This window comes from Bombus pascuorum, chromosome 12 (genome assembly GCF_905332965.1).
Source record: "Bombus pascuorum chromosome 12, iyBomPasc1.1, whole genome shotgun sequence".
In the NCBI taxonomy this organism is placed as follows: domain Eukaryota; kingdom Metazoa; phylum Arthropoda; class Insecta; order Hymenoptera; family Apidae; genus Bombus; species Bombus pascuorum.
The window spans coordinates 12,204,484-12,222,817 of record NC_083499.1 but is presented as its reverse complement, the minus strand read 5'-3'; the positions used below and the strand labels follow the sequence as shown (position 1 = coordinate 12,222,817).

At 39.9% G+C, this 18,334-nt stretch overlaps 2 protein-coding genes across 6 annotated transcripts in view; both read left to right on the top strand.

Annotated features, from left to right (window-relative positions):
* Positions 1-158: 158 nt before the first annotated feature.
* Positions 159-1,193, top strand: LOC132912945 (ribonuclease P/MRP protein subunit POP5). The gene is made up of 4 exons (XM_060970787.1): positions 159-337; positions 551-696; positions 798-967; positions 1,055-1,193. The coding sequence occupies exons 1-4, from the start codon at positions 318-320 to the stop codon at positions 1,169-1,171; spliced, it is 453 nt and encodes a 150-aa protein (XP_060826770.1). The 5' UTR covers positions 159-317; the 3' UTR covers positions 1,172-1,193.
* Positions 1,194-1,501: 308 nt separating this feature from the next.
* The window catches only part of LOC132912899 (uncharacterized), a 34,677-nt gene continuing 17,844 nt past the window's right edge, over positions 1,502-18,334 (top strand). For 2 of the 5 annotated variants that reach the window (XM_060970702.1, XM_060970708.1), the window contains exon 1: positions 16,043-16,120. In XM_060970702.1, coding sequence (XP_060826685.1) covers positions 16,058-16,120 — 63 coding nt within the window. In that variant the 5' untranslated portion in view covers positions 16,043-16,057. Of the gene's footprint in view, positions 1,679-1,813; positions 2,006-12,413; positions 12,492-16,042; positions 16,121-18,334 lie in introns of those variants that run through there. The other 3 variants (XM_060970705.1, XM_060970706.1, XM_060970703.1) reach the window with 3 other exon arrangements.

Sequence of the window (18,334 nt, the reverse complement as noted above, 5' to 3'; positions counted from 1 at the left end):
ATAACAATGAATTCGAAATAAAGAATGAAAGATTACATTATTAGAAAAAATTATTAGAAATATGGCACACATTGAACGCACGTGTGCAACTGTGTTTGACAGTGACCTAGCATTACCTTACGTATTGAATAATCAAATGTGGCGCACGTGGTAATATTTCGGATGTCATAATTTTGTGAAAACGTGCAATTTATCAGTATTTTGTTGTTAAATGGCGCAAATTTACTAATTGTTCATATTCTTACGATGGAATCCCTTGCTAAGTGTTGTTTTCTGGATCAATTGATACTTTAACGTATTGCATATAACCTAAAACCATGGTACGCTTTAAAAACAGGTAATAAAATATTCTACGTTTGTTTATTTATTTTGATAATTCGGAAATAGAATTTCTATTTTTTTTATTATAAACTATTATTATTGCATATTATGTCATTATTTATCTATTTATCTATTTATTTATAGTTATATATTTTTATTACATAGTTTATTACAATCTGTGTTTTCACGAATGTGCAATTTGTGTAATTAATTCTACACATATTCGTAGATATATAATATTTGAAATAACTCTTGGTGGTAAATCTAACAAGCCTCTACAATTAAAAACTACAACTTTGCATAATGCTATTCAACAAAAAGTACAACAGTTATACGGTGATTTTGGAGTTGCAGCGGTAAAAGCTGGTTTTAGCGGTAATATAAAATCTTCGTATTTAAACTGGTAGAAGTTGAAAACAAAAGATTGAATTTGGAATAGATATATAATATACAATTTTATAAAATTTTCTTTCTAGCAAAGTATTGCAATATACATACAAGAATCGCATTAGTGAAAACCAGACATGGCCCCCACAAATTTTTACTGAAGGCTATCCCGATCATAAATGACATAGCAGGACGTTTAGTATCAGTAAAAATACTTTACGTGGGTGCAACATTGAAACATTGTTTCCTCTTTATCAAAGTAAGTAAAATTGTTAAATCATACAGAATCAGAATTACAAAATATATGCTTCAAAATTGAGTCGACGAATTGAAACTTGTTTTTTAGAGATATCAACAACAAAAGCTGGAAAAAGTATGGAATACTCTTAAAACCGAAACAGAACGGAAAAATATGGAGGACGCTTTAATGACGCTAACTCCAGCCATGAAAGACTGTACATGAAATAAACTTTCGCAAAGTAAAAGTATTTATATTTATAAATAGGTGTACAAATTGAACATGGAATAATTTCTTGAATATTTTTAATTCTCGTGTATACATAAGTCTACTAGCGCGGTTAAATAGTATAATTAGTTTCCTGTTATAATCGTTTTCAAGCGCGTATATTAATTCGTGTTTTGCATTTCTACCTGTTCCGCCGTTTCGCGATAAGGCGCGCGAATATTTCAAAGTTTCAACCACCTATTCTCTGCTCGTTCCACCGTTCCGCCGTGTCTTGGCTGTGAGGTTACCAGTCGATGAAGGGTGCGCGAAGGGGTCGTTGCTGATCGTCGCCAGTTGTCGCTGGCTGTTGCTGGAGTGTCGATCGCTTTTCTGTTCCACGGGTAAAGTGACGGTGGCTCGTATGAATATAGCTGGCAGTCGATCCGCGGAGGTGCTCTCAAAGTGGTGCGTTGGTCGCGTATAGTAGAACTAGAACTAGTAGGCCAGTATGAACCAGCAGAAGCTGTAAGTCGTTTCGCTAAATTACTTCGCGTATCGCACATACAATAATTTTCAACGAACGAAATAAACAAAAGAAACGTACACACGCTGCATTTTCTCTTATTACGATTTTATTGTACGATTGTTCGGTTTGTTCAGAGTTGAACGTTCGTCGACAGTGCAATTCGCGAAATGAGAGATCAAACCGGCACGCCTCGACGTTAACCGGCCTCGTCGACTCGTAAATAAATCGAAATAAATGTGCTACGTATCGAGATCGAAGAAACGTCAACAGGGACAACGGCACCTCCTCTCATCTTTGGACGAGGATCAAACATTTCCGTGGTCGAGGTAAGGAAAGAGGCAGTGCCCTTCTTGTATAGGTTATCGATTTCGTTACCGCGCTGTTCAAGGGGATGCACTCGGAATATATTTGATACGAATCCGTCCGGTTCTCGTTCTCTTCCCTTTTGTTTGCATTTTAACTGGCTATCGGATCTTGTTGGAGGATTTCACCACTTGGTTGAATGGAACGATCGATTCGTAAAATCAGTGGCGTCGTCGCACCCTTTAAGGATAGACTTTATTTCTTTGCGAATAGAATAAACAATAAGATGTATGGAATATAGAAACAACAGGAATTATTTTGATTTTAGTAGGATTGAGCGATGTCCGTGATAACGATCTAAACACGTATAAACTATTTTTTCAAAACGAACGAGTACCAGAAAAGAATAAATATTCTTGAGTATCTATACGAAACCCTTTTGCGAATAATTAATTTTACAATCATAAAAAAATAATCTCTGATCTTAACATTAGATCTGATATTAGAAGCGACGACTAACGCGTACAAAATTTCTATCAAAAGAAACAAAATGGCAGGTATTTCAAAATTCAGCTTCTATACATATACGATAGACAAAAAATCATTATATTCAAATAAGTTTTCTATGAAAAATTGCAAATTGGTTAATTTTGTAAAGATTGCAAAAAAGAAAAATTAGCGAGGTGGACAAAGCTAAAAATTTGAAATGGAAGTTTGGCGACGAAACAGAAATAGCAAACATCTAACTAATTGCTTGATTCCCCGAGTATTTTATTTGGAAATCGTTTACGAGCGTTGCGCAGTCCTCTCGGAAGCTGTGCGAGCAGATGTCATACCCGCTCTTGAGCGTACGTAGTTGGCCGGAATCTGGACATTTTTTTTTTTTTTTTCATTTCGTGCGTGTTCCCCGGATTACAATACGCTCTGTCAGAAATAATATCGCGGTCATGCTGTCGACCAGGAGACTGATCTTTTTTATCGCCAATGTAATAACGGAGCGAATCTGCTTCATGGAAAAGCCATGATTTTGCAGATTTTCACTTTTTGAGTAAAGTATACCGAATGTCTTTTTCTCTTTTATTCTTGACTATGTACGCCACATACCAAACGTTGTAGTATCACGATGATTATTACACTCTAAGCCTAATTCATCAACTCCCGAATTATCTGATTATTTTATATTCAATTGCAAATATCTATAATATAGCGAATCGCGTATTCGTGATATTGAGATAAGATGAACAATGTACAGCTGTCTACGAAAGTCTTTGTACATGTTATAAAAAATGGAATTTTTTATTACAACGAAATGTTAAAGAATTTTATTGACAAACTGTATTACTGCATTCTATGCCGAGACGACTTGGAACAGTTTTATTATTGCTTCGTTTCAATCGATTATTGTATCAAATTTTATTTGAATAAAAATGGTAATTCTATAAGTACTAACACACTTGCGGTCCTTATATCGTATAATCTATGCGACAATCGAGCATCTTTTTGCATTTCGCCTATTGTCAGAGAAAGGTCCTTCACCCGTTTAGTTCTGATGTTTGAAGAAGTTATCGATTTGTCAGTTAACCCGTGTCTACTACACGCCCACGTTCCACCGACTACGGTAATGCCTTCCGTCTTGTCGATTTATCCGCTTTTAACCCGTTGTAGTTGAGTAGCGGTAGACGAGCGACAGGGTCATCAGGCTCGAACCGAATTGCTTGAATACAATTTTTAGCACAATTTTTTTTTTTTTTTTTTTCTTTCCAACTTTGGATAAGCGTTAATCGAGTTATGACACTTTCTAACGTACGCATTTTCGTACATAAAAATAGCCATTCTGTAGGATTAGATTTATTAATTAATGTATTTAATATTTTATTTTGTTTACTAGTTTACCACTTGTTTACTAGCTACGAATAAAAAGATATTTTATTTTAAACTAAGCACGATTCGATATTCTAATTGTTCGTAAGATTACGTTCTTAAGTACGATATTTTCATATAATTTCTAATATCTAAATTATTTCGTAGCTAGGAACATGGAAGTAGATAATTACGGTAGAACGATCTATTTGATAAAAGATTGAAACACACGTGACCCGCGGGCACGAATAATTTTATGATCTCTATGGAGGTTATTCATTAGGCTAAGTTTACATAGTAGGATGTGCTGCTCTGTGAAAAGGGTAGATAAGCTGGTGTAATCGTCAGCGATAACGTCCTCTGAAACGGCTTAATATAACGGCTGGTGCTTTTCATTGGAACGAACACGGAAACGAAACATTAAAACCGGCTATAGAATGTTTTTTCGTGTCTTTCGATGCCATTAGGCAATTAGAAAGCATAGAGAAAAATGAAAACGTTTCCTTACATTTCTGAAAATTTTACTTACCGATCGATACGAATATTTGACAATTTAAAATTCCCGCCAATTCGTTTGAAATAAGAATGCGGTTAGACGGTCGTGAACGTAGAATATTTAATACGGTCGATGTTTTTTCGCCATTTATTACATAAACTCTGGGGTCTGTTGCAACGTATCGCAAGTAGGGCATAAGGATGACCATTACGTAATCCTCATGAAAGCGAAGTTATTTGCAGATTATATCGTTTATTTTGACGCCGGTTTGAGGTCGTCGAATACAACGAAACATACCTTGCCTTCAGTCAACCATTCTTTACCTTTAATTATGCTACTTTTTAGAGTGGTCGTTTACGCCTTAGACGAACGTTGAAAACAACGTATACAAGGTGCTCTAGAAATTCGGAACATAGTCACGTAATTGAAATATTTTCTTTCGTAAAGTTATTATATATCGGGATAGTCTCGAGTATGTGTCGATAATTTTGTTAATGGTAATTATTTATTTCTTTAACGCTTGTAACTTGATGTTTGCCTTAAAAAAATTAGTTTCACGCGTGCGAAAGAATGGCTTTCATGATAATTTATTTGAAGAGCGTATATCATTCACAGTGGTGAGCAAGTGGAACAGAAATAAGACGAAATAGCAAAAAATACGTAAGGTAAAAAGTACGTAAGGAAATTACTTTCCACTTTCAACGACGCGAGGCTCCATTGCTTTCGACGGCGGACCAATTCTATTACGTAAATCAATTAAGTCGTCTCCTCTTACAAGTCCTTGCACACTTTTGTCTCTCTTTTTGCCGCTTTTTCTATTATTTCGGTGATTCTTTAAAGAACGCGACACACTTTCTATAGCATCGTTACAATATCACGGAAAGATCCTCCTTTTCGTATCGGTATTATCTGAACGATTTTCTATACACGTTGTGTTTAATATTTCCCACATTTTCCTACTTTTAAATAACGCAATTTTCTAATATTTTTTCTTCGGCGTATCTTTCATCGTCGCTTCCGGTATTTAGAATACACTTTTTATTCCCAATACGATCTCGTAATCTTCTCTCGGGTTGACATTTCCAAAATTCTCTATATTCGAAATAGTCCAAAATACATTTTATTTTCAGCGTGATATACGATAATTTATTTAATCTTTGCGTCTTTCACTCTGGACACGTTTCTCTTTTACGATTAAACTAATTCCTTCGTACGTATCGAGAGAATAAACGTCGGGTCGTCGGAAAAAGAGCGCGAAAATCAAATTGAATCACGGCACACCGAGGAAACTTAGGAACGACTCGAAGGCTCGCGGAGCCGGAGTAAAAGGAGCTCGCGGTAAAAGTGGAACTTTCTTTCCTTCTTTCCTTCTTTCTTTCCCTCGGCCGGCCACGTCGCTTATAAACGATACTTGTTTAATGTTTACGCCAGACGGGAATAATTTACGATACGACGCGACAGTGCGCGCCTGCTAAAGAAACGGGCTCTTCCCTTCTTTTAGCCACTGTGCGAGCGTTTCCTCGACGGACAGATAAACCCTTTTACGCACGATGAATCTTTTCATCCGCACGGGACACGATGTCTTGATACCAATTGCTCATTAGAATACGTAATCAGTTTTTCACGTGTGATTTAATTTAACGTTATACCCTCATGACTTCGCGTTTCGTGGAAGCAATTTTATGATCTTTCGATTTCGTAATGGTTCGTGACTTGTTCTCTGATCGTCTGAGAATCACTTGTTACGCAATTTATTCCAAGTTGCTTTAGTCGAATCGTTCGAATAGCGATCGACAGTTCTATTTGATTTTTGATAAATCGAGAGAGAATTTAGTATAGAATTTCAAAAGATATTTTTCGATATTCGTAGATTAACCGTCACTGAAACACTTGTTAAATTCTCGCGTGATAAAACGCGAAGCGAAATATTCCCAAATATCTCCAATGTTTCCAATCTGAACGATTCGCAGGTCTGCCGTGTTAGTGTCGCCGTGCGTTTCTCCATCCCATGTGTCAGGGAGGTCGCAAACTTTCAATCCGAACGTTCAGAATGAATCACGACTAGCCAGTTTGGCAAACAGTCTATGGCATAAAGAATCGTGCTACACGATGAAACTCCCCTTGCCAAATATAACGCGCTAGCCATATCTCAAATCCCATCTTCTCCTACGGAGAAGAAAAACGAAAAATCATTCTTCTTCCAAATTTTGCGCAGGTTTCGAATTTAAGAAGAGAGAAATGGCGACGAAGAAAATGTAAAAAAAGATATCGAGCATTCTGATAGTTTTATAATAAATTAAATAATAAAAAAATATCTAGTCGAGTAAGAGAATTATTTGAAAAATAAATGGATTCGATGTCGTTGTAAATTACTGTGAAATTAGACTTGGAAGATGTCACGAATTCGACGATACACGCTATGAAGGAATTGTACACACGATGTTTGGGCAAAAATTCATTTTTATCGCGCTTTATCGTTTATCAGGCCGCCTACTATAGAGAAGAATCGTTTCAAAGGCTTGAACAGTGAACGTATTTCCAACGAATGTCTATCACATATTTCCAACATCCAAATATAAAGATTCGGTATTAAGTATGACGTCCATTCTATAATAGAAATTCTTAATCGAGAGACACCCAGAATTAACGAGGCGCTGTTTGAGAGCGAGTTCGATCGAGGTTCACCGTGTCAACGCGGTTTTTCACGCGTGCACGCGTTCGAGAGTACAGCCCACGCGTACAATTCAGCACGACGCGACGCCACGCTCTTCCCGTCCCACGTTTTCTCGTCTCTTTCCATAAATTAATTATTTTAATAGGTCGTTCGAGGACCAACGTATCCGTTGTAATTTACAGTCTCGCGCGTGCATACGAGAAACGCGGCTGGATTTGGCACGGTTGCCTCCGTACTCGTTACCACAAACGATATCGATCAATTAAGCACCAATATTACGTCGTATTAGAATCTCTGTGTTAACGTAACGTTTATCATAAAAGATATAGCTTAGAAAAAACGAAGCTGGCACCCCGCTGGGGGTAGCCGCCCACATGCTATATTTATTTTTTATTTTTATTTTTTTTTTTCTTCACCAACAAGATATAACACTTTACCAAATGTCCATAAGGACAAATTGTAAAATAACCAAAATAAAATTAAAAAAAAAACGTAACGTTTCATTTGCGGCTCTTTTCAGTCGAGTAACATCGAGTAACATAGGCTGAACGTTTCGTTATGTTACAGTAGATGAGAGATCTGTGTTACGTCGCGTAAGATGGTCAGTGCGACGTCCTTTAAATGTCCATGTACCGTTAGACAGACCCTAAATAAACCTAAGGAACTAGATAAACAGAATTTACCTTTATCTTACCTTCATCTTACTAACTTGCAGCAATATTTATTCCTGCAAGTGCTTTCGGTTTATGGCTGGTTCTTGGAATAATCTTTGGGTTTATTGTACGTTCTTAGAAATCAGTATTTTCCTAACGGGAAAACCTGATTTTTCCCATGAACAACGTCACCCGTGAGTCACGTTGGTAAGAGGCTTCTTCCTATCTTCATTCAAAAACATAGGTCATAACCAATGGGATCGCCATTAACCAATTACGCTTACACCTTCGAAACGTGTGAACAACGAATCCGTTTTCTTCGTACAAAAGACACATCCGCCCCGAGCTTTCCTCCGTGTTAACGCAAGAACGAACTTAACTTGTTTTTTAGACTTGTTCGCTTCACTTGTGCTCTATACTTGATCTCTACACTTGTTCCACATTAACATCGAGTAACAGTCAAGACTTATCAGTTAGTTAAAACCAGTTCGAGTTAAAACACAGTTCGAGGAACAGAAGGAATCAGAAGTCAAGACGGAAGATACATCATCACAGTCGCCAACATGAAGCTAGTTTCATTCATTCTTAGTTTGATATTCCACGTACGTAACATTCTTTCACATTTAAGTTGTTGGATTATTGAAAATATATATTATAACCTGTTAATATCAGCGTTATACTCGCTCAACCACCCTTATTATCTTAAACGAAATAAGGGATCGATCGATTCGTGGCGTCGATTATTCAAATCGTAACGGGAATTTACGACTCCTGTTGGCGCGCTTCCTCGAGATCGCGTCTCCCCGCGGACGTTCGAAAGTTCGGTCTGTTTTATTTGTAACGGACTTTCTTTCATTGCGAAGTATCGGAGAAAAGAAATCAATTATACATATTCATTCAGATTCTATTCACCGAAAACTCGTTTGTTCTCAGACCACTGGCGAATAATTTAAGTACGTTTCATCAGCTTTCGATTCTATTCACGACCGTTATTACAGTCTTTTATTACAGGTTGTATTATACCTTTCTATATTATTTCTACGTACAATGCTTTTAATCTTGGACGTATATATGCTGGCTGCAAGTATTCGCATAATTGCCGATTAATTAATAGTTGTCGAAATAATCGTCCGAAACTATGTACCGAATGAAGAAATCTTCTACCTCTGGCATACTATACTGAGAATATTCTGAGAATAAAAAAATGTCCTTATCTTGGCCATTCTCTATTCTTCGATGGAAGGAAAAGACGAAGCCTATAAATCGCAAAGTTCTTCACTACAGCCACCCACGATACGAAACGTTCTTCCACTGGCATATCCAAGGTCGACGAGGTTCCTTATTCGAAAAGAATCGCAGGATCCGGTCTATCCGAATCAACGAGGCATATTTAAATGCATCTCGTTTAACTGTAAACAAACTATGTGCAGGATGCTTGCATAAGAATCGCGTGTTCAACAGTGTACCGGCGTTTACACCGAAGGAAAACCGCTATGCACACCTACGTTACTATATACGTACCGTTCCACGTTATTTCGCGAACGTAGCGATTTCGTACGCTTTCTCCGGCCACGATCAACAACGATGGGAACAAACCGTGGATAATACGAGCGGAAGGTACTTTGCATAATGCACGAATAGAGAGTGGGGGAGTCTTGGTATCTGACAATCAAGATCACTTGCGGGCCCTCGTCTAATAACTATTTCCATCGCGAGAGATATAGACCCATTGTCCACCGCGCAAGCTGAAAACCAGCCGCATTTCACCGCCATTGTTCGAACTACTACGTGGTTTTTAAACACTCTTTTCCCGAGACTTTCCTCGATTTCTCGTCTCCTATGGGCTTTCGTCGAGGGTGTTTGGCCTTTCGTATTTTCAGGGTTTCTCTAGCGAGGGTTTTAGAGGGGTAACGTTCGAATTTTATACCTGTTACAATACATACACACGGTACTTACGTTACATCAGGCTGTTGGTTCTGCAGAGTGCGATTATCGTTTGGAGTATCGGTTTGTCGTAGTAAAATTAAATATCGTGACAAACGTGCCATTTCTTTAGTCTACGTTCCAAGATAGATGAAAGAATATTTTTTAAAAGCGTAGATCTTTTAGCTTCGAGTCTAGCGAAGTTAAGGATAGTAGCTGGCTATTTTTCAACATTCGACTATCAAAAATCTCTTTTCTTCGCTAATACTTTCTAAAATCTCTACAAATCTCTACGAACGCATCTCTTCGATACTTGAGATAAAAATATCGAACAAACGATCCTCGGCGCACTCACCAACAGACTCGCTTTAAAACGTTTCACCACTCCTTAGTTCCACGGATCCTTTTATCCGATGGTACACCTTTCAATTACCAGCCCAGGTATTTAATGTAGGCAAAAGCTGTTCTCTGGCGCGAATCGTTTATTTCTATCGGCCACGTGGGCGATGAATTATCAGGGCTGGGTCTCTAACTAACAATAAGCTCGAGGCCGAAAGCTGTCGGTAAACGGCCTCTGCAGAATGCAGAGTCGCGTTTCTTCGTTTGACGAACCGGCCAGAAGCTCTCCCCCTTCCGAGAGCACGACTTGGATTAGGCATCCGCTCGTCCGGCTCGTGGATATATTTACCGTCCTGTTCAAATAATTCTACGCGGGCTGACCTGACCGCCGCAGACACCCGCTCTGCATCGTTCCCTGAAATTATTCTTCTTATTATCTGCTACTCTTGTACTCTGTGTAATTATTCTCGTAATTTATCGATACTGCGACCTTCCGTGTAATTATTCTCGCGATTTATCAATGGTAGCCGCTTGCACGCACGTGCGAGTCTATAATTCGGAAGAAATAGAGCTGAATTCTATACGATGGACGCGCTTTTATCTCGTGATCGATATAAATTTTATCGACGTATAAAAATACATCGAATACCGATGAATCGGAACGGAAGGGTGAAAGGAAGAAAATAGGAAGGAAAGGAGGGCAGAAGCGAGGAAGAAAGAAGAAGGAGAGGAGAGTAGGAAGAAAACGAAAGATTTGACGTTCGATTGATCGAAACTGGAAAACTCGGTCGCGCGTGTCTTCCAGTCGGTTGTCACGATCAAACGCACGCCTTAACGACAACTTTAAAGGCAATCCGTAAATAACTCGAGGGAGGTCCGATTTCAGGAAATCATGGCAAAGTTTCGCTTCTTTTTCGTCTGCGACGACCAAAGTTTTGGCACTTTGCTCCGATCAACCTTCGATAAAAGTTCTCTAATAAAATATTACGCTACAAGAGTAGTCGAGAAGACTAGATGGAAAAGTGACTCGAGTACATTTTTTTTTTTTCGGAAAACAAATAACTACGCAATGAACCGTGGAAACCATATATATAGTGGTTTAAAGAGTTTAAATAAACCATATAGTCGTACGAGTATATTCTTTCGTTCGCGTACAAGATATTTTATCATTGTCGGTTTTTAACTGTTTACCTTGAATCTTTATTAATATGGAACGTCTGGAAACACGATGTTTATCGTTTTATATTTATATTTAGCTATTAATATTCTTCGACCTCCTCTCTTCCCCTCTTCTCTTTGGTCTCAGCAGAGAGTGTACTCGCGCGCTCCAATTAAGGTTTCTCTTCTTTCTCGAAGACACGAGTGCACTCCAGTTTTACGTTTACCGAAGAGCGTGGTTTATGTCAAGTATTCGATATCACGGTCGATTAAACGACGTTCTGCCTTCTCAGATAATCGAGAAACCAAAGAGACGAGCCATCGTTCTTCGAACGTTTAAAAACTCTGTAATCGAATTCCAAATTTCAGTTCGTAGTGGCTGTAAGCAAAATGTTCCTCGAAAGAGTTAAGCGCATATATTTCGCACGAAAAATGTCCGTGAAAGCGTGCTCCAATGGATCTCGTATATCCCTGTCTGCCATCTACCGACTGCCTCCAAGCGTTCTGCTTTTAACGCTTCCAGATTTACGCGTCGACCACTGCGTAAATCAGTCTGGAACGAATTCCTCCCGCCTGAATCTTCGCAACAAGACGATCCCTTTTCTCCGTCGATTTCACGAACTCCGTTCGTCGCTTATCACGTTAAACGATGTTTCGCTTCCTGTAAATTGTAAGCTGAGACAAAAAAAAAAAAAAAAAAAAGAAACACAAAAAAAAAAAACGATAAGAACGAAATGGAATTAAAAAATTTATCGCAACATCTACGTGCCAATTAATTAGGCTGGAGCGTTGTTTGGTAGTTGTTTCATACTACTGGGAAACATTTGATATTACGAAGAACGTAAAAGCTTTATCGACAAATCAGGATAGGCATGTTTCTTGCAGCCACCATATCCACGGATTTATTATTTCGTTCTATGGTTGGGAATATCGTATAATATCGTAGTACAGATGGGTAACATTGACCCATGGCGTACATGGTGTGTAAATACGATGAAAACGGGCAGGGTTAACGCGAGTAGATTTATCTGGCTCGCACACGTGGCCCTCCACACGCTCGCCCCTCTATAAACCCCACAAAGATTGCTCGAACGAGGGGGGCACCCCACCATGTGACCGTCATTGAGTCATCGAACGCGTGGAGCAGAAATATTAACGCGAGTCTGCGACCGCTTTCGATTCGCACGATCTGCATTAACTGGCAGACTACGCGACGCGTATAACGCACGTGTGCGGTATGCGTAATCGAAAAATACGTCGCTAGCAAACGTGTGTGAAATTGGGTGTATAAATTCGTGCGTGTGTGAGGAAGGTATGCTACGTATGTATGTGAGCAGACACAAATGACACAAAGTGTGACGAAGTGGCGTGCTGGTACACGACGCGATGCGATAAGGCAGTACGATGTACGTTAATTTCTTGATTTAAGATCTTTCTAGCGGTTAGTCGAGTCAATTACGATACCGTGTCAATTGCAAAGTAAGTAGCGATCGAATCAAGTAGTTCTACTTTCCAGTACTTGAAGCAAACCAACGAATTTGTTCCAACCAAAAGTTGTAAACCAACTTGATCGTTTTCGTGCTACAAATATTTATTATAGTCGGAGTAACAAACTTTTGTTGTCTCCGATACGAAACCTTGTACCTTTCTTTCTCCTTCTCGATTAAAGCGTAGAGGCTGATCGATCATCGTTGCAAGCCCTTCGATTCCTAATGCGAAAAGACGAAAGTAAAGTCAAAGTTGGAACGCTCGAACGAGTGTGAACATTATTATCGCGAGCAGATCGTAGAGTCTACAAAATGCTGCAATGTGCCACACAGTATATGGAGTATATGCTCCAATACGCAAAACAACATTGGTAACCAACGCGCGCACAAGTGGTACGCGACGCGCGAAAAGAAACAGATGGAAAGGTAGAGGTGGAAGAAGAGCGATCCGTCGACTATCGCTGCTGAATTGTATCTGGTCGATCTAATTAACGCGTCACGATCGGAAAGATCGCGTAAGGTCACGCAAGGAGCAAAATTCGCGCATCTCATTTTCCACCGCAGTCCCGGTGAAGTCGGAGGAAACGCAAGCTGCCTAATAATAGACGTTCAGTGCCGTAGGTCAGGCAGCTAGAAGCAACGTCGACTCGAGTCGAAAGACACGATGACGAACTGCTTGCGCGAAAGATCTCGGTGTTTGTTGGAAAACTTTCTTCCACTATACGTACACTGTCGTGTGTTTAAACTACTCGGTTACGTGACAGATTACCGGTCTACGAAAGATTTAGAAAAGAGTAGTTTCGCGGCGTCGGCAGCTTGAATTCGTATCTGATTTACATTTGTGCGTTTATGCCGCTTTATGCCAGAGGTTTTCCGTGGTAGGTATGTAAATTCTGGTTGAACGTACCGTCGACACGCAGCGCGAACATTATAAAAAGAAGCTGGTTGGTTATTCCTGGCATCGAAGCGTTCACCTTTGACGCGTCGACTTGGCCGGAATTTTGCTCGTTTTCTGTCGGGCCATCTGTGACCTCGCCATAATATTTGCACGATGCACGGCCCAACCGGTATGCAAAGAATCTCGCAGAGGCGTCGCAGTCGCGTTTAATGGTTCGCACGACGTGCACCGAGAACGCGCAATAGAATCAGTTCTCGCGCTTGCTTCACGAGTTTCGTACAAACTTTCTTTTTAAACCGCGGTACGAATCGCCTTGTTTCATCGTTTTGTTCGCTCGCGAATCTTGCGAATATTCCGCGAGCCTCGATCCTTTGGTATTAGATGTTGAATTGAAATGGGAAATTCGAAAGGTCCGATTCAAAATTCGAATCGATCTCGATATACTTTGAGCGTGATTCCTCTTTGCAAACATTACGAGCATACAAAATACCTAGCTCTAATTTATTACTAGGAGCGAGGATCGTTCTTTCTAATCACGTAACCAATTACTACTATCCACCCATGATCTAACACCGCTGCATACAAATGAAATTACCGTACACCCTTTATCCGAAGCTTTCCCATAAAAGAATTTTAATCCTCTTCTTCTCGCATGTATCGTCGTAACAGGACGATCAAATCGCGCTATTGGAAGAAGCCAATTACCTTAAGTTTCAGATAGTCGATAGAAGAGTGAAAATCACGTCCCACGATAAAAGAAAATTGATATTTTTCTTAAAAGGAAGTCTTGAAACGCGGTGATCCTATCGTGGCACCAACTCCGAGCGAGCAGCGCGCGTCGCATGTTCCGTGTTTCATATCGTTTCGGTAGGAGAACTTGCGGAAGCTACTCGAGACTATCTCGAGTACCCACGAGCTTGATGCAAACTCGCTGTACGCTGCCATCTGGTTTTCGCGACGAAATTTTCTCTAGACTAAGGTCACCGATCCCGTCGTCGAATAATATCAGTCCGTTTCTATTTTAATCTCTTTTTGCTTGGCAGCGATCAATAGGTAGAATTCGCTGGACAAATTCCTTTGGACGTTGCGCGCGACGTGCAACCGCGTTTCGATCGTTCGTTGCACGCTTGATCCGCGTGGTTGCCTTTTTTGGTCACGTCTTGGACGTAGTCCGAACTTTCGTCGGCGGATGATGCAACGGCTCGCATCATCGCGAGGATCGTTGACTCACCGGTCGTTTTGCTTCTCTTCGTCTCTTCGTCTCGGCGTGGCGCGGCGGAGGATCGATGTCGCTTTCGCGCTCTTGATTCCTGACGCGAGAAAGTGCCCAAATCAGATGCACGGTGGTGCAATCGTCGATTAACGACCACTAGCTATCTCGATTATCCTCCCGAGAATCAAAGTCGATTGCAATCCTTGTGCGCTAGGCGTATACGCGTAGAATAGAAATTGGGACATGTAGGAGATGGAAGGATTTGAATATCTTTTGGGGTGGAATCGAGGGGTTGACATTGTCGTACAACGCTTGGTCTGACAGACATCTGTCACGGTACAAGCGTTGGAAATTTTGTCCGATAAAAATAAAATTTAGAAGAAGGTTTAACTGATCTCGCCTGGATTGATTCATTAGGTGTAATAGATATTTTTTATTCCTCGATATCGCGTCGTTAACTACACGGTCTTTTTTTCTTTCCGACTCGCTCGTTTAAGAAACGAGGAAAAGAATATTTGTTTATTTACCTTTCCAACTGTTTATTTACCTGACAGCATGTTTATTTATACAGGCTCCGAATATGTTTGTTTGTACTTTAACAAGACTCTACATTTTGCAGTTGCCAACTAACATTTCCTCTTTCTTTATTTAGATTCTTCGCCGTTGTTATCGTAGGTGTTCGACGTTATATTTTCGACAGGTGTGAAGATAATAATATCGGTACTCGCGATATTCATTCATAAGCGTTCATTCAAGCATTCGTATGCACATATTCAGCTTTCCGCATCAGCCTTTCTCAACATCGACCGTCCGAAAAAAATCAACAAGTCATCGAATATAAGTATCTATCAGCTAGTACCATCTAAACAGACACTAAACGTCAAGGAAATGCATGATAAAGTTATTTTATCGAAGTTATATATTTCTTTGTCATAATGTTCGTTGTCAACTAGGTGTTCGACATCGATAATTTCTTACAATCAAATTTTATGGTAATCGATAAATCATCCTGTGCGCGTCGCTTTGCTATTTCTCCAACTACCATTTTCGATTTACCATTCGATAAGAAATTCCACAAATAGCAAACTTCTAAATTAGCAAAACTTTCTACCGGCGAATTCAGTCAGGAATACTCGCGAGTAGAATTCGACACGGTCAGAATGGTTGGATCCGATCCAAGCAACAAGTAGAATCTGAATCAATTCGCTCGGAAAAAGCCGGTAAAATCCCTGTAACTGTGCCTGTAGCTTATTTATAAATATATTACCAGCGAAATATCAATATCTCTGGTGATTCAACTCGCGTAAATGCAACCCTAAATACAATTCTGACGCGACTCTCGATCTCGTTGACTCGAGAAGCAGAGGAGTCACTATGACGACCACCGAACGAATCGCTTCGTACTCGCTCGCTCCCCGGTTCTTCTCTTTTTTCAAGGTAATTCTCGATAATTAATTTTCTATTAATATTTGTGCCGATTTTTCGCTTCTATATTTCTATATTTCTAATATCAGAAAATCACTCTGCGCGTCAACTCGGAATAAACATTTGTCAACAAAATTTACAATATCAAAGATTCGAACTTATTACGAATTATGAATTAAAGTGCCGCGAGACGATTATACGAAATACAATGCGTTTTATTTATCGTTTGCCGTTTGTTTGAATTAGACTATCTTACAAATGTTTATTTTGCTAATGCGATGGATCCGGACCGGTTGTGCGATATTTTCACTGGAATATTTCAAATACGTATCTATGTGCGGGCAATGAATTGCTGACACAAGGTAATTATAGCGATCGGACTTTTGGGAGAAAGGACTTTATAAGTTGGAAAACAAGTGAACGAGCGGTACGGTTGTTTGCATTCGATATCGCGGCTTAGTGAATTCCCCGTGGAGGAAAACCGAGGCATTCTCGATCTCAAGGGCTCGTCGGTTATCTAACGTGTTTCTTCTTCGTTATGAAATATCGTGAAGCATATAATCGCGAGATAACGATACAATTACACAACATAATTTCTACCGGCACTCATCGGTACCTGTAATTAAATAAATTCTACGTACTATGTGCGTTTTATCGAACCCATAGTCTCCTCATTGGATGATTCAACGAACAATTTCTCGCATATTCTATAACACACGCGTAAAACGATGAAAATGTTTGTTTCGTTTGGAATTAAATATATCGTAACTATTACGTCACATTCGGACCGTCCTGTAGTTGAGAATAGAATTCGTGGCATGAATCATAACGAAATAATTTCACCTTGCTGGTTTACACGTCGAAATGACGACGGAGTACTTTCATGCGCAGCCATGCAGATTTTACGTAACTCGAATGCAAATTATTTATCGATTATCGAATGGTACAATTTTCGATGACGTTGTTGAAATTCTTTGCATTGTTGGCGGAGGAACGAGGAAGTTTACGAATCGAATAGGATGGACTCGATCTATCGTGTCGGAAGATAAAGCGAAGCATCGTGAAAGGCATAGATCGTTTTCCTTTTCCGATCGAAAGGACAAAAGGGACGAAGGATCGTTTAAATGGGACGATCGACGATCACAGAGGACGAGACGGAACGAAAATGGATCGCGCAGCGTGGTTCGTCGTCGACGTTTTCTGCTACCTTATTTGGTTTCGTCTTCGTGCGAGTCGCGGCACGAAATTGCATAAAAGGCTTCCTGCACGATCTTTCTTGTCGTCGTTCTTATACATCGTCCGCATAATGCAATCTCTTTGACTCGTGTCAACGCAAATCCCTTTATCATTGTTTTCACTCGCGAGACTTTATTATGGAAACAGAGGTTCGAATTGGATATAGTTGCGACAAACTGCTTATCTTGTTAGCTGTCTTTCTTGCTACAGCCTGTTACGGATCAGTTACTCGTTCAGGGTTCTTTCCCCTTCCACTTTCCAATTATTCACCATCCTTTGAACCTCGTACAGACTCAAACGGCTAATTGTCTTCTCAGCACCGTTTTTACGCTCTCTTTTCTTCTCTGTTTCACATTTTACCTCTATTTGCGTTTCGTAACCACGTTTTAATCGCAATTTTACGAACTGATTAAATTTCATCGAACGAGTAAAAGAACGAAAGATCTCACCCAGATTCATGAGACCGCGAGACCATTGTTATTTCGTTTGTGAATTCTCGAAGCAAACGGTGCGGCGGCAAAGAGACTCCTTTGAGAATTCACGCGAGAAACGAACGGAAGCTGAAGCGAGAGCGTGGACGAGGAGGCGCAAAAATCCGTGGAAAACACGCGCTCCCAGCCGGTCGATCTGAACAGCTTGCAAGCTGCAAGCTGCAACGCAGCTCTTTTTCTTCTTATTCGCTGTCCGTGTACACGTACAGCAGCTCGTGTTCGCTTCTGAGTTAAACGCGGATCTAAATACGAAACGTGCGCGATACTCTTACTCTTGGAGACCGTGGGATCTGAACGATTCGAGATACTCAACAATGCGTATACTCGTATATTGCAAGATTTTATAGAAACGAAACGCATCTAATGATCTTTTATTGGAATAAAAACAATCGTTCTGCATCTTTTAGAATTTTTAGAACCTTTCTAAAGGTTGTAATTGGGTATAAAGCAATTAGAACAGACTCGTTAGGAATGTGTGAAACGCAAGGTATAATAGACG

What these genes read in the sequence shown, in the direction of transcription:
- LOC132912945 (XM_060970787.1), top strand. Translation starts at nt 318, where the DNA reads ATGGTACGCTTTAAAAACAG. An exon ending in ATGGTACGCTTTAAAAACAG is followed by an intron (nt 338 to 550) that starts GTAATAAAATAT and finishes ACATATTCGTAG; the next exon opens with ATATATAATATTTGAAATAA. An exon ending in ATTGTTTCCTCTTTATCAAA is followed by an intron (nt 968 to 1,054) that starts GTAAGTAAAATT and finishes CTTGTTTTTTAG; the next exon opens with AGATATCAACAACAAAAGCT.